The 13926-nt window shown below is 42.4% G+C and overlaps 1 protein-coding gene across 1 annotated transcript in view; it reads left to right on the top strand.

Annotated features, from left to right (window-relative positions):
- LOC134868910 (ankyrin-1-like) overlaps positions 1–13926 on the top strand; it is a 79027-nt gene that overhangs the window by 51727 nt on the left and 13374 nt on the right. The window contains exons 22-37 of the mRNA XM_063890302.1: positions 85–157; positions 542–562; positions 1722–1845; positions 2070–2133; positions 2257–2369; positions 3774–3998; positions 5028–5182; positions 5418–5629; positions 7071–7275; positions 7869–7965; positions 8101–8329; positions 9060–9188; positions 11522–11641; positions 12297–12381; positions 13498–13572; positions 13656–13787. Coding sequence (XP_063746372.1) covers positions 85–157; positions 542–562; positions 1722–1845; positions 2070–2133; positions 2257–2369; positions 3774–3998; positions 5028–5182; positions 5418–5629; positions 7071–7275; positions 7869–7965; positions 8101–8329; positions 9060–9188; positions 11522–11641; positions 12297–12381; positions 13498–13572; positions 13656–13787 — 2059 coding nt within the window. The remainder of the gene's footprint in view (positions 1–84; positions 158–541; positions 563–1721; positions 1846–2069; positions 2134–2256; positions 2370–3773; positions 3999–5027; positions 5183–5417; positions 5630–7070; positions 7276–7868; positions 7966–8100; positions 8330–9059; positions 9189–11521; positions 11642–12296; positions 12382–13497; positions 13573–13655; positions 13788–13926) is intronic.

The raw sequence follows: 13926 nt of genomic DNA, 5'->3' as shown, positions 1-13926 counted from the left end.
GTTGTCTTGATCAGGTTCAGCTCGCAAAAATAATGCAGCAGTTCCGACTACATGTCTAACGCACGCTCCTCCTGCTCTGCACAGATCACCACGGAGAAGCACCGCATGAGTTTCCCTGAGACAGTAGATGAGATTTTGGATGTTTCAGAGGACGAAGGTAGGCTATCGGATTTATATATCTTATGTTTATCAACTAGGATCCTTTATTTTAATCTTTGATTTTGGTGGAAGAAGACTCGTACAGCCGCGGAAAAAATGAAGAGACCACTTCAGCATTATCAGTTTCTCTTGTTTTATTATTTATAGACAGGTAAATGATTATTATTTTTATTGTATTCTATAAACTACTGACCTTTTTTCTCTGTGTTGAAATTCAACAGACACTGGAATGGCTGCCATACATGTAGAGATAAAGATTCAAGAAACATTTGGAGTGGTCTCTTATTTTTTCCGGAGCTGTATGGCACACTGGCTTATTGAAGAGTTGTTAATGTTTTAAAATGTTTTGATGTTTATAACACTTCTTCCATTTGCTTCGTAGGGGTTGCCCAGCTAACTTTAGGTAGGACTGTGTGTGTATCTTGTCCGGTCCGGTGGTTCGTGAACTTGTGCTTTCATTGCCATTTCCTCTGTGTGTCACTAATTGTCTTTTTAATCAGTTCTTCTGACTCCGGCCCTGTACTCAGAGATTTATTTCCAACAATGTGTCTTGTTTTCTCATCAGCATGTGGTCACGACATGTTTACCAGCGTTCTGTTGGCGGACTAATTAACGACTGAACTCCAGCATTTCTGTCTTTAGAAGACAAACAGCTGCCTTCCAATCGAGCCGTTTTTAAAATGTGTGCTCCTGCCTTTTACCGCCTAATTGATCAATGAGCTAAATTGCACACACGCTGCGTCTCAGCTGTGACACGCACAGTTGACACTTGTGCTTTTCTGGTTTTAATAAAATAAGATATACAACTCACATGAAAGCATTTCCACAGCTTAATTTTGAGTCTATTTTGTTCTGATTTTTTTTTTCTTCTAACATGTTTTTGTTTACCTGTGCAGCTTGTCCTATTGAATGTTTAAATGTCTGTAAATGACTGTCTTGTATCGTTGTTCTGATCATTATTTTGATACCATTCCTCCTTAATAATCGAGGTATTTTCTCCTACACAGAAACAACCATCACCACATGTGATTCCATCTTTAATGGGCATGCTCACTAAAAAAATGCTGTCACCAGGTGCCTTGCAGTTTGCCGTCCATGCAGTGTCCTAAACCGTGTTGATATTCACCGTCTTACCAATTCTTTCACTCCTTTGGTTTCCATCGGCTCTGGTTGTTGTTGGTTTGATCGGTTGGAGTAAAACGTTGCTTTGTGGCCATTTTTTTTCTGTGGTTTCCATTAAGGTGAAGTGATGGGAAGGATGGTGGTGTAACGATTGACTTTCGTTTATTGGGAATTGAATCCAGTGCCAATATTTTGACTTAAATAGAGAGGTCAACCATGATTCAAGATACTTGAAATACAAAAATTGGGGGAGTATGGTGAATTCCATTGGTAGATTAATGACTAAATAACTAGTAGCAGAACTCGAGAGTTGAGATCAGCATCATTTCACCCTGTGTTCCCGTGGTCTCGTCCTTCTTTATGTGCTACCTTTTCTTTGCCAATTTGTGTCCCCTCTTTGCTCCTTTTCCCTTTTTCTTATCTCTTTATTTCGCCCTCAGGAGACGAGTTGCTCGGGATGGATGGAGGACGCTATTTGAAGCTTGACGACTTCAAGGACCAGGACGACGACTTCCTCTCCCCTAAGAAAACCCTCCGAGACTTTGAGAGCGGCATGGGAACAACGTAAGTCATTGTGTGCTCACATTTCTGTAAAGTAAACTGCATTTTTTCTAAAGAAACCTTACATAACAGATGTGATGAAATGGTATTAAATATGTCATTTGATGGCTGCCATTCACAGTACATTATCTGTCTTAAATCATGAGAAAATGTGATCATATAATATTTTATTGCCAAATAAGTCAGCTATTTCTTGTCTTACATCATTCTCATTTCTTCTTCTACAGGCCCTACTCTCCTGCTATTCCCAGAATCCCTTGTGTGTCCCCGGAGACTGTACTGCTGGATCAGGTAGGCTTAGCTCGGGATATTAAGAGGGCGCTTTATGTTTTGTAAGCATTTGTTGGTTGTGGTAATTTAATTGGCTCTCAATTTTCCCCTGCCTATCTGTTTCTCCTCCTTCTCTGCCCGCAGCACACCCCCATCCCCCTGCCTAAGGAGTACGATGACGACTCTCTCATCCCGAGCAGCCCGGCTACGGAGACCTCAGACAACGTCAGCCCTGTGGCCAGCCCTATTCACACCGGGTCGGCTAATGAAATAATTTGCTGCATTTTTGGAATACTTAAATATGTCTTTGATTGATGCTGCTAGTCTGACTCAGCATAAAGCAGGGATTTTGTCAGACTCAAGGAGATTACACGTATTTAAAAAGCTATTCAGAATGCATGCAGGGACAGAGAAGATGGAATAAACGGAAAAGTATTTAGAATTGTAATGAAAAGCATGCTAAGGTCAGGGGTCTCATTTCGCACTTGCTTTGAAAAAATAATAATTGCTAGTTGCAACGAGAAAACACAGATTTGTTAAAGGAGGAACATATTCACAAAGTAACAAAAACATCAATGATGCTGAGACCCCGTAATTACTGACTCTGTAGGCGCTGTTTTCTCTCAAACTGAACCCAGCATTTATACTCTTAATGAGGCAATCATAAAAGATACGTGTTTGTCACTTCAGGATAAACAAAAAAATCGAATTGAGTTTACACTTTGATTGTACCGTGGCGGTGGTGGGGAAGTGTATAGATAGGGACTTGGCTTGGGAACTGTTGGAGTCCCGGAAAGACCAAGTGCTACCAAGGTGTCACTGAGCAAGACACCGTCCCCCTACACTGCTCCCTGGGCGCGGTACTTAATGGGGATAGGGTAACACTAGGATGGGTCAAATGCAGAGAATTGTCTGGCTCAGTCTGTAGGGACTTGGACTGGGTCGCCGGTTCAAGTCCCCAAACAGACCTAAAAATGGAGTGTGGACTGCTACTTGGAGAGGTTCCCAGTTCACCTCCTTGGACCTGCTGTGCTGCCCTTGATCAAACCACTAAAGGAGTTTTAGTTTTTAATGGATAGATACATGAAAGTAGGGCATATTTAAAGAAATTCATAATGTTCATGCAGTCGTGTTAATCTGCCTCATTATAATTTATGCACAACACAATGAGTCAGCTTTTAAAATGCAGAATATAAAGTCAGGGTATTAGAAAAAATAAAGAGAAGAGTCATCCTGCCACACACACACACACACACTTACCTCTGTATGAAGCTGCCCGTCTAGTGTAAGATCAAACAGCATGGGGCTCTTTTTTTTTAGGTCTTTTATGTCATTCTTGCTGCACTTCAGGGCCCCTCCAGATGGCCGGTCCTCCTCTGCCACATTGAGAACAATGAAAGGAAAGGGCACCCACATACTGAATTAGTGTCTCCTGTTTGAATCACCCTGAAGCAGACAGAGACCAGATTAATCCCAACACTGCTGAAATTAAGTAGGAGAGAATTTCCCTGAGGAGAGCCCATATTGATTCTTAAATCGTATATTCCTAACAGGCATTATTGAACACTAAACGCATTTGAATCAGCATGTCATTTATAGATGATTCAATGATCCTGCAATCCTTCTTTCATTGACTCATCGTGTCGCTTTTTGTCTCTCAGCTTCCTGGTGAGTTTCATGGTGGATGCTCGGGGAGGCTCCATGCGAGGCAGCAGACATCACGGCCTGCGAGTCATCATCCCGCCTCGCACCTGCACCGCGCCGACACGCATCACCTGCCGCCTGGTCAAGCCTCAGAAACTGACCACGCCCCCTCCGCTGGTGGAGGGGGAGGGGCTTGCTAGCCGCATCATATCCTTAGGGCCGTCCAGTATGCAGTTCCTTGGGTGAGTCGACTTTTTACTTTGTTTTCTTTACATGTTTTTATGGCCTTCCTTTAAAATCTATTTATCAAGCAGTTGTTTTTTGAGCCTGTATGTGCGGTTATTTTTAGCATGTGGCATTATAGATATGATATGGAGGCTTTTTCTGTGTTCATATTAATATTAAGAAATGTAAAGTATGATATTATATATCAATTGTTTTCGGTTTAAGGTTTACTTTTTTAGTTTCCTGCAATTTGTAGCAATTTTTATTGAAGATATGCTGGAAATGGATCCCAACTTTCAAATGAGACTGACTGAGGTAACAATAACTTGAACTGGATTTTATTTTAAGATAATGACAAAAATATGTACAGTAATATAAATGACAAGATCATGATGATGATGCCATCTAGTGGACAATCGTAGGTCTGTACATCTCAGGACAAGCCTGTAATAATGATGGTACAATCCATGCAACAGTATTGAAACAGAACAAAATTGGACATTTCAGTTGAAACTACAAAATCTCAAATTCCAAATAATAATAATAAAGCTTTATTTATATCGCACTTTCCCCTCAGATCAGATGTTAAGACCTTTTCAGATAAAAAAATATAACATTTGAAAGATTAAGTCTTAATCATTAAGACACACATTGGGGTAAAAGGGGATGATAATGAAAATATAATAAATAATGATTCCTCTCGGTGATTTGATGCAAAATATAAAACCTGTAAAAATAAAGTAACATATTTTCAGAGAAAATTTAAAAAAACCTGTTAATTATAATAAAGGTTAAATGATTAAAAGACCAAATTTAGAGGAAATGTTGATTTTTAAACTGTTAAATATATAATATAACTTCCAAGACCTATAAAATAAATAAAACAATATAAAAGTAGGTTAATAATAAGGACTAAAAGAGCATTTACAAGGGGTGTCGCTAATAAAAAGCTTTTTTTTAATTATGATGCTTGGTATGTTTAACAGAAATAACCTTTATCCTGATTTAAACCACGATTTTTCTTCTGTTTGTGTCTCCTTTCACAGGCCGGTTATAGTAGAAATCCCTCACTTTGCCTCCCTGGGCCGAGGGGACCGGGAGCTGGTGGTCCTCCGCAGCGAAAACGGCTCGGTCTGGAAGGAGCACCGCAATCGCTATGGTGACGAAGTGCTGGAAACCATCCTGAATGGCATGGATGAAGGTCAGTATGATGTAACTAATGATTGTTCCCTGAGACCTTGCATGGTGACAGATAAGACAGTCCTAATCTTGATGTATGACCCTGGAGTAGCAGAGCAAAGGCACAGGAAAGAGAGGGGCTGTTTTTTTGTAGGAATAACACAGAAGTGCACTTTTTCTTACACATTATCCGACTGAAATGTATCCTCCTCTCACCATTGATCCCTCTGTGTTCTCTTTCCTCTTCCTGAACGTAGACCTCGAGAGTCACGACGAGCTGGAGAAGAAGAGAATTCGCCGGATCATCTCCACTGACTTCCCCCTCTACTTCGCCGTGGTGTCCCGCATTCAGCAGGAGAGCGATCTGATTGGTCCAGAAGGCGGACGGTTGACCAGTAAGCTAGTCCCACGAGTCGAGGCCATCTTCCCCGAGACGGCCGTCACCAAGAGAGTGAGACTCGGGCTGCAGGTAAGACGAGGAGAAGGAAGGACGGAAGAAGAGGAGGGTGGATTGCACATTTAATAAAATGACATTATAGATCCAGCACACCTTTCTTTATCAGGTGTTTGTCAGTTTGCTCTCAGAATCGGGACAATCTGGTGCTTCTGATAAATTACAGAGTACAAAAACAGCTTACTCTCAGTCTGGGACTTAATGGTCCATGCCGACATGTTTACCTTCAGTCTGTGCTGCGTTCAGTCTCTCTGTGGGGATTTGACAGGTTCCATATCCTGAAGTTGATGCTCTGTCCGTTTGACAAACGACAGGCCTAAATATGTTAGAGCCGTGCTATCCCTCACTGAGACTGACTGTGTGCTTCAGTCCTGCTGTTTGAGCGAAGATCATGAATTATTCGATCAGTTGTTGCGAACCCGACAGGCAGACAATCCATTTTAGACTCTGTATTTTTGTGTCCAACATTGTTTTGATGTTTACTACAAATGTTTAGCTGAAACTGAACTGAATACAACAGCTATCTAAAGGACAATAAGAAATTCTAGACAATCTAAAGCTTATGTGTTCACGGTTCACGGTAAATCACGGTGAATCAGAGTTTAACGCTGAAAAGCTCACTTTACTGACAGCGCTGACAACACCAACAAACGTCCACTCAGCATGTTTCATTTCAAATCAGTGGCATCACCTTTTTTCCAACAATGCATCTTGTAAAATTCCCAAAACTGTTTTTAATTACACTGACTGAGAAACAGGGTGTTGTTAAAGACTACCTCATACTTACAATATAAAACATCCCTCTGCCAAACCTAGACCTGAGGTATACCACAATGTGTCATGTCACACTGCACCATTTCTGAATTAGCATGCGTACAGGGTGTCTGTCTGACTGTCCACAGACACACACACTTGGTTTAACTCCTGCCGACTGTCTTTTATTGTTTCCCATGGAGATGATGACCGGTTATGGGTTTTGTTTTGGTCACTTGACATTGCTTACATCTCACATCGTCCGTCAGAGCACTGATTCGTCACAGCGCTGATGTTATTTCAGGAAATTGCATGGGTCAGAGTTTTTGCTTTTGCCTCATGCTGCTTTTCCTTTTTTTATCCAGCCATTCATCACTCCTCAGTTGCCTGATTTAAGTTGTGAGCCACACTGACCGAGCTGATGCACTGATCTGAGCTGGGTCAGGTGTGAAATATGAGTTGGTTGCATGTGTGAGTATGGCTGTGGATTTCATGTTTCAGTCAATTGCACATTTTTCTTTTTGTATCCTCCCCCTTATTTCTTTTCCCTGCCTAAGTACACTCCTTTGGAATCACCTACCTGTACTTCCTGCCGTTTTATATCGTGCTTCTCTTCCCCCCAGCCTTCTTTACCTCCTTCAAACTACCTTTTGGTTGTGCGTCTTTCTTTAAACAAGCCTTTCATCCGCCACTATCTTCTCAGGCGCAGCCAATCCCCGATGAACTGCTGACTCGGCAGCTTGGCAACCAGGCGACCTTCAGCCCAGTTGTCACCATCGAACCACGCCGACGCAAATTCCACCGTCCAATCGGGCTGCGCATCCCTCTGCCACCATCCTGGCGGGAGAGTCCTCGGGATGCTGGGGAGGGCGACACCACCAGCCTGCGCCTCCTCTGCAGTGTCATTGGTAGGAGCATGTTTGACCTTCAAATGTATTTTTATGATAAATGAAATAATGATTATTGTTTATTATTTATTGGATCGATCTAATGTGCTGCAAACGGGTGAAGGTGTACATCTGCTCCTTTTTTTTCAGTGCTTTTTCTAGGCTTAGTTGAATACTTAATTCTGATTGGTCTTTTTGGACATTTAGCAGTCTGCTGTTTTTCGATAACAGACTGTTGCTATGGAAGCTCTGATTGAGGGACTTTGTGCATTCTTATCAATCCGCAGAAAGAAGTCCGGTCAATGTATCATCAGCTTTGGTCAAAAAAACATGTTTCGTTTTTCTTCATTATACTCTTTTTTAAACCTCTTTATGTTTTTGTGCAGTCGTTGGGACTAGAATGGACAATTTCTACTTAGAAGAAGCTATACAATCATTATTATTCAATAAAATCATGTTGTTATCGCCATTTTATGTCAAAAAACACTACTTTTTTTCAAGTAGCCGTGTAATAGGCGGGTTCATGTGTCCTGCTCACCCTGTGGGGGGGGGGGCGACCAACTTGCTGCCTTTTGTCCTTACATGAATGACACAGTGTAGTTGTTATCTCTCAGGTGGCACGGCGCCAGCTCAATGGGAGGACATCACTGGAACCACCAAGCTAATGTACGCACACAGCTGTGCCAACTTCACCACCAACGTTTCTGCAAGGTGAGCAGCCCCCCCCCCCCCCCCCCCCCCCCCCACCCACCCCAGCAGCAGCACTCAAAACAAACGCATTACCAATCAGCTTTTCCCCAGCTCCCTTTTGCACACTTCTTATTTATCTTCTCCTACCTTATCTAGATTCTGGCTGGCAGACTGTCCGCGCACGGCAGAGGCAGTGACCTTTGCCAATTTGCTGTACCGCGAGTTGATGGCTGTTCCATATATGGCCAAGTTTGTTGTTTTTGCTAAGATGAATGAAGCACGTGAGGGACGCTTGCGTTGTTACTGCATGACAGATGACAAGATGGACAAAACACTGGAGCTGCATGAAAACTTCACCGAAGTGGCCCGCAGTCGAGACATAGAGGTCAGCACAGTGGCAAAGGAAGAGGTTGCCATGGTCACAAAGAGGGAAAAGTGTTGAGGGAAACAAGCAGGGGTTATTGAAACCTCAATCAAATTTATTGCATTTTCATAACATGTGAAACAATATATACCTGCACACTTCTGAGCAGTTGACCGTTTCAAAAAAGAGTGATTTACAGTATATAAATAAAGTTTAATTGTAGCTACTATAAAGTCAATACGCATAAGATGGTGCAAGAAGCATGCTTAAAGAGAAGACACTCACACTACTGCTGGCATTCCTTCAAAACGCCTCCATCTTCAGAGGCATGATCCTGGAATTAGAGAGCTTCCTTAAATGCAGAGGAGTGGGAGTTTGTGTCTTAAGATATTGGTCCACACTGGCTGTTTAAAAAAACCTTGAGACTCCATTGCTGGTATGATTTATCTTGTCTAGAGTTGCAACTTCTGATTATGTTCTTTATCGATTGATCCGCCATTCATTTTTTCAAGGAGACCATAATCAAAGATCTGTTTTTGCTCAACAAAATGCCACAAAAAAATATTATATGACAGAAAAAGAGGCTTGAATCCAAGAATATTTGGATTTGTTTGGCTATTTCTGCTTGAAAAATGACTGAGAGGATCAATCGTTAAATCAAAAATGGTATTGCGATCATGTCGATTGACTGATAAACGAATGCTTTCCGCTTTAATCCTGTCCCTTTTAACATTTTGTGGAACTCCCCCAGCTGATGGAGGGAATGCCGCTGCACCTGGAGTGTTCCGGGAACCTGGTGCCCATCAGGAAGGCCACGCAGCAGCCTCGCAGCTTCAGCTTCCAGGCCTTCAGAGACAACCGGCTGCCCGTCTCCGTCAAGGTCTGTCTCTATCCGCCGGCTCACACGCCTGCTTTTCCTCTCACTCGCTAAGTATTCATACAGTACTGTGGTTTTGTGTGGTCAGTGTCTTTCAAGAATCCTCTCGGAAGTTATTCTCTTGAGCACCCACACAACCTGTTCGTACGGTGGTGCCTGTCTGCTGCTCACCGTCATTCCTGTCAGGCAGTCTCTCGCCATTAGCATGTTAAAGTTTAAATGACAGTCTGCGCTTTCTAACACATTCAGCTACACCACACCAAGGAAGTGAAATACACCTGAAAACTGTGAGAATAGACGCAGAATAATTCTACTCACACATTTAGTCTAATCTGACTTTATATTCATTAAGTTTGAAGGTATTTCGGTATCGATTAGGGATGCACCGATACATCGATGTTAGTCCTATTTACCACCATCGGTAAATAAGGTGACATGCGCCGATGGCCGTCGCCGATGTTTATTTTCCGCACGGTGACCGGGAGAAGTGGTGTGAGCGTCGTTGTTTTTAAATCTGACGGACAAAATCTGAAGTCCAGTTATCATTTTGAAGGATTAGAACTGGGAATGTGGGTCTGCCGTAACTTCAAAGTCCTTCGGAGGAGGGGGGGGGGCGTCTGCTATCCTGTATTTGTTTTGTTTTTGTTGTTTATTGACACAATCCTGTTACAAACCATCGAAAACGTGCGGGTCCTATTCAAACAACATCAATAAGTCCAAGAATGAGAAAAGTTTCTGGGCGTTTTTGTCCGTCATGCAATGGAGCGATTTTGCAAATACTTTGAGTTCATTCTTCCATCCGTCGATGTGAGGTTTGGCTTTCATAATTTGCATTTATGAATAAAATGTTCACTCAACAAAATTAGTTCTTTAAACAGCGAGTCCACGTTCTTATCCTTCATAGGTACTTCAGCTTTAATCAATATCATACCGCCCCTGAAAAAATGAAGAGACCATTTCAGCATTACCATTTCCTCTTGTTTTATTATTTATAGGCATGTGTTTGAGTTAAATTATCATATTTTTTTTATCGTATTCTATAAACTACTGACAGTGTTACGCTGTGTTGGAATTCCAACAGACACTGGAATGGCTGCCATACATGTCGCGATAAAGATTTAAGAGAAATTTGAAGTGGTCTCTTAAATGTTTCCTGGAGCTTTATTGATAGGATGTACGTGTTGCGGGGTGTCTGCAGGATCTGTGAATGAAATCCAACATTCGATGTTCTTGGGAGGACATACGGTATATCGTTGCTACTCTCGTTAACTTCCAGAAACCTACTACGCTTGCTCGACAACTTTTCTCTCGCTCGCTCACACACATATCCCACTCTCTCTCTCTTAAGGGATAGGCTATGGATTATGCTACTATTACAGATGATACAGTAAAACATCTGCATCGGTTAAGCTGATACTGTAAGTATAGGCATCGGCTGACATTTCTTCAATCGGTGCATCCCTAGTATCGATAGATAACTTGATCTGTGTCTGTCTTATCAGTCCATCGTTCTTCATGTTTGTCTAATCATTCTTCCTCGACAAATCAAGCAAATTGCTTTGCCTCTTTTGTGCTTACTCTGTATTTTAGTGATGTTTTTAAACCCCTTCTGTTACAAATATATCCTAGTATATAATAATTGAGTCATAGTATGTCTGCTTTTTCATGTCTCTTATCATATTGATGTTTCATTGTGTTGCTTTCATTTTATTCGATGGCCCATCTATACCTCTATCAGTGTGTCTGTCGCTGCTGTTCAGCCTCAGCTAGGTGACGTTGATAAATACCGTTTGATTATGGTGTAGACAAGCAACAGACAACTTTACCTACCTGTCAGCTCTCTTCGGTAATCGTTTGCATGCCGTGTGAATCCCTCACTTTCTTTGCCTGCCTTTCCTATCTTGCGGCCTTGCCTGTGTGTACGTGTCTGTCTCACTGTCTCTCTTTCTCCCTCTCACGGTCACTCTGTCACTGTCTGGTCTGACAGACGTCCAGGTAAACTGTGCAGGTAAATCTCTCCCTCTCGCCTGCCTGTGGACTGCTTCCATCCCTGTTCCCCCTGCTTCTCGTCCCATGTTACTGCGCCACATGCTCCAGACATGGCGGACGACTCTAATACTGGTTTTGATCTGTTTTCTATTCCTCCTACTCCTTCTCCTCTTCCTCTCTTGCTCTGTTACACTCTACTCTTCTCTCGCTACCTTTTCATTTCTTTCCTCGCTCCATCTTTCTCTTTACTGTTCCAATTCTCTTCTATTCCTCTACTTGTTTTTTTCCTCCATTCTTGCTCTTTGTCTCTCTCCTCTCTATCGGCCATTTCTCTCTGTCTCTCTCAGGTCAGAGATAGTAACAAGGACTCCACTGGGTTTCTGTCCTTTCTGCGGAAGTGCACCAAGTACGAGGACGCACAGCACGTTCTGTGTAACCTAAACATAAGCATGCCACCCTGTGTCAAGGTGAGAACTCATTTTTGTTTCTTGAATTCATGACTTTCTACAATCATCAATAAGATTTAAGACAATTACTACATTAACGATTGTGCCTTTCTTACCAATTGGGTGTCTGAGGCAGGATTTCGTCAGCCATTATTTACCAAACATGATTACCCAGATGAAAGTTCGACTATACTGAATATTGTATTTAATACTAGTGAAGAAATGTATTTGAAAATGGGGCTTTACAAAGATGGGAAGTGCTGAAAGGTTTTTTTATTTAGCCATCTTTAGGTTAAAATGAACCTCTAGGGATTTTTATTGCAAAAAAAAACAACATTTAGGTAATTGTTGTCGATTCAAAATGTGTCATGGAAACTGCTTTTTAAGGGTTATTAATTTGTTGGACTGACAGACCGCTTTTAGGATCGGCAGTTGCCTTTATTTTTAAGGTTTCTTGTTTACTCAGCTCTGCAATAAACCAAAAATGATTGTTAAGACAGGATAGTCCTTTTAAAAATGACCAAAAATAGGACAATGAAAATGTCTAATCTATAAATACATGCTCATATTTATTTATTGTACCAGCAGTCTGCCAAAAAAAGAGTTGAATTAGTGATTATTATTAAGCCCTTCGACATTAAATATAATTGATTGTTGTTCTTGGTTTACTTATTAGGTTGCTGGAAGTGAGGAGCGCCGGCGGACCCTGACCCCCCTCGCCTTGAGGGAGCGCTACAGCGCGCTGAACGAGCCCGGTGTGGGTGAGTCCTCCACTGCCTGACCTCCAGCCCTCTCCTGATTTACACACGGTGGAGACGGGCACTGAATGTTGCACCGCCCCTTTTACCCACAACCCCTTTGCTCCCCACTCTGCCCTCTTTACCCCCCCTCCCCTATCTGTCTCTCGCGTGCACGCATGGCACAAAGACCGAACCTTGGATGCAATGCACTGCTCTACAGTATGCCACAGAATCCTTTGCAGTGCAGTTAGAGGGGATAATATCAATTGTGCGATCAAAAATTATGAGCCCGGACACATCCCATAATGGCACACGTTAGCCTTCCCTTGGAAACGGGTGTCCTGGTAGCAACCAATGAATGACTCATGTGAAACAGTTTGCATGGCGCTAGTGTCTCCACTGCGATTTCCAACCGCATGGCAGCAGATACTGTAAGCATTAGCACCGTAGCTTAGCAACGGGAATGGGCAGGACCTCGCAGTGGAGCTAGACAGAGGAGCCCTCATGCTGATTGGCCGGTTGTAAATGAAAGAGAGTCAAGATGGCCGCCGTGGTTGGTTTAAACGTTGTTGGCGGCGGAGTGCAGGTTGAGAGGAAAAGGCCTTTTCTGTCTATCACACAGCGCTGCTACCTTGCACCTCAGTCCCTCTGTAATGTTTACTGAATGCTCCTTTGACTGGTGGGACTAGCACCCGAATGACCCCTCCCCCCCCAAATTCTAACCTCCCCCCTGTCCATACGGTGTGTTAACCCTGAAAATGATTTCGACAAAGAACAAATGTTGTGGCTATTGCTGATTTCCTTCAACAGAGCAGTGTTTTTGTCAAGGTAAGTACTGCTATTGACCGTTTTAACAGTGACTTAAGTCACTGAGGACTCACAGAAGATTCATTTAAACCAAAACAATAAAACATCCACACATTTGGATGGTCCAAAGTTGATATTGTCTGACCACTAAGCCCCAAATTTAAGTCACTTGAATATCAGCTGGACTGTCCAAATACTGGAATCAAGACTTTTTATTTGTTTATTTTATTGTAGTTATCTTAGTTAAATGAATGCTCACATATTTAGCACATGCACGGCAGCGAGTTTCTAATTTGGATGCTGTCTGTCCCCCTTTTCTTTTCATTTAAGCCACAGTGAATGCCATGGAGAGGACTGAGCTCAAGATCAACCTCATATCTGAGCAGCTGGGTCTGAGCTGGGCAGGTTAGTTATTCAAATATCAAACAAGCTTTGTGTCTCTCTGTCTTTGTGTGTTTCTTTTATTTACCCTCCTGTCCTTTTGTCAGAGTTGGCACGTGAGCTTCAGTTTGGTGTGGACGACATCAACAGGATCCGTGTGGAGAATCCTAACTCGCTGCTGGACCAAAGCTCCGCCCTGCTCAACCTGTGGGCCAGCAGAGAAGGCAAGAGGGCCAAGAGTAAGTCTCACTAAACTATCTATCTCTGAGAAATGATAACTGTACAAATCAGAGACATTTTTGGGTTTGAAACCTATTTTATTAACTGTTTCATTCAGTCAGCGTCTGCTGCGTTGGCCTTTGTTATGGATCCAAAACT

The sequence above is a fragment of the Eleginops maclovinus genome, chromosome 8 (genome assembly GCF_036324505.1).
Source record: "Eleginops maclovinus isolate JMC-PN-2008 ecotype Puerto Natales chromosome 8, JC_Emac_rtc_rv5, whole genome shotgun sequence".
Classification (NCBI taxonomy): Eukaryota; Metazoa; Chordata; class Actinopteri; order Perciformes; family Eleginopidae; genus Eleginops; species Eleginops maclovinus.
This window is presented reverse-complemented; position numbering and strand designations above follow the sequence as displayed.